The sequence below is a fragment of the Etheostoma cragini genome, chromosome 22 (assembly GCF_013103735.1).
Source record: "Etheostoma cragini isolate CJK2018 chromosome 22, CSU_Ecrag_1.0, whole genome shotgun sequence".
Classification (NCBI taxonomy): Eukaryota; Metazoa; Chordata; class Actinopteri; order Perciformes; family Percidae; genus Etheostoma; species Etheostoma cragini.
This window is the reverse complement of record NC_048428.1, coordinates 21,809,006-21,810,835: the sequence shown is the minus strand read 5'-3', so window position 1 is coordinate 21,810,835 and position 1,830 is coordinate 21,809,006. Positions and strand designations below refer to the sequence as shown.

The following is a 1,830-nucleotide window of genomic DNA, read 5'->3' as shown; positions in this document are numbered from 1 at the left end:
GTGTGTGTGTGTGTGTGTGTGTGTGTGTTACCTCTTTGGCCCAGGCCGGCTTGTCGTTGGTGCTGGGCGCCTGGTCTTTGTAGTGGTACAGCTGCTTCTTGTCCTGCGGCGGCGGCGGGCGCGGCGGCTCCTGCTGCTGCTGCTGCTGCAGCGACACCAGGTACGCTCGCTCCTGCTGCAGCTGCCTCTGCAGCCGCTCGGCCTGCCGCTGCTCCTCGATCTGCTTCCTCTTGTACTCCTGCACCGCAAACACAACGCAGGGAAGAAACTGGACCTTAATAAGGTCAATAAAGAAGACAAGCATTTCCCAAATAACCATAGACAGTTTGAGAAATAGCCCAACAGGTCCCGTTGCTCTAGACGGAGACCAGTGAAGTCTGTTAGAAGCTCTTTCCCGGTGATGCTGAGCGTTACTGCGCAGCTGCAAACTGAGCTGGAAGACGTAGATGTGACGTGAGCAACGTGTCTGAAAGCTGTAAGTCTTCTGGTAGATGTGCAAGAGAAATCTCTATCGTTCCCAATCAGCAGAGACGGAGAGCGTGGGTATATGTTAGGAGATAACATATGTAAAGGCTAATTACTGCTAACTAACATGCTAGTTAACATTGACATAGGCACAGGCTAATTAGTGCAAACTAACATGCTAGTTAACATAGACATAGGCACAGGCTAATTAGTGCTAACTAACATGCTAGTTAACGTTAACATAGACACAGGCTAATTAGTGCTAACTAACATGCTAGTTAACATAGACATAGGCACAGGCTAATTACCGCTAACTAACATGCTAGTTAACATTAACATAGGCACAGGCTAATTAATGCTAACTAACATGCTAGTTAATATGCTTATGTCAGGTAAGTCCAAACTGTCTGCATACTTCTCCTGACAATACGGTGATCTGTCGACTTTACGATGGTAAAGTCGCGTGGTTATGACACAATCTTGTGCTATTTTTACAAAAATGTCTGCTATGGAGCCGTAACATGGGATACAAGCTAACAGAGCCTTTTATACAGTGTTGTGTTTCTTTAGAAATCAACAACGGACGAATGTAGTCTTTAAACGCTTCACCGTCAAAGTGGCGCACAAATGAATGGAAGTCAAGGGGATGCTAACGGCGGGGGATGGCTTCGTAGCATTAAAATGGCGCCATGGGAGCTACGCTTAGAGAGGAGAGGCTGACCCCCTTGTAAAGAACACTAAATATGAGGTTAGCACTTCTGCCTCACAGCAGGGAGGTTCATGGTTCAAATCCAGGTCGTTCCGGGCCTTTGCGTGTGGAGTCTGCGTGTTCTACCCGTGTTTACCTCTGGGTTCTCTGGTTTCTTCCCACCATAAAGACCTGCATGCTAGGTAGGACTACAGTTGAAATATAGCCGTTTGGCTAACACTGGTGCATTTACAGAATTGTTGATGAATGTGCATTGTCCTAATCAAATACATAAATCTACATTTTGGACCCTTAGATTGAATTTTTCGCCATCTTGAATCAGAAAAGATCAGCCTGCAAGCTCAGTTTGAAACAGACGTTGCATGTTGTCACACCGTCTCGTAAGGTCAGAGGTGTGACATTTATCGGAGCGGTGTGTGAACGTCCCGTGTGTGTGTGTGTGTGTGTGTGTGTGTGTGTGTGTGTGTGTGTGTGTGTGGGCCAGGTTTAGCTACATTTGTGGGGACCAATAACTGTGACTACAGTATACTTATGGGGACCTGACAGCTTTGTGGGGACAAAATGTTGGTCCCCTTAACATTAAAGGGCTTTTTGAGGAATATGACCTGGTTTTAGGAGTAGTGTTAGGGTTAGAGTTAGGTTATGGTTAGGGTGAG

General features: G+C 46.6%; 1 protein-coding gene across 1 annotated transcript in view; it reads right to left on the bottom strand.

Annotated features, from left to right (window-relative positions):
• The window catches only part of tnikb (TRAF2 and NCK interacting kinase b), a 33,962-nt gene that overhangs the window by 25,109 nt on the left and 7,023 nt on the right, over positions 1-1,830 (bottom strand). Inside the window, exon 6 of the mRNA XM_034862811.1 lies at positions 32-238. Coding sequence (XP_034718702.1) covers positions 32-238 — 207 coding nt within the window. The remainder of the gene's footprint in view (positions 1-31; positions 239-1,830) is intronic.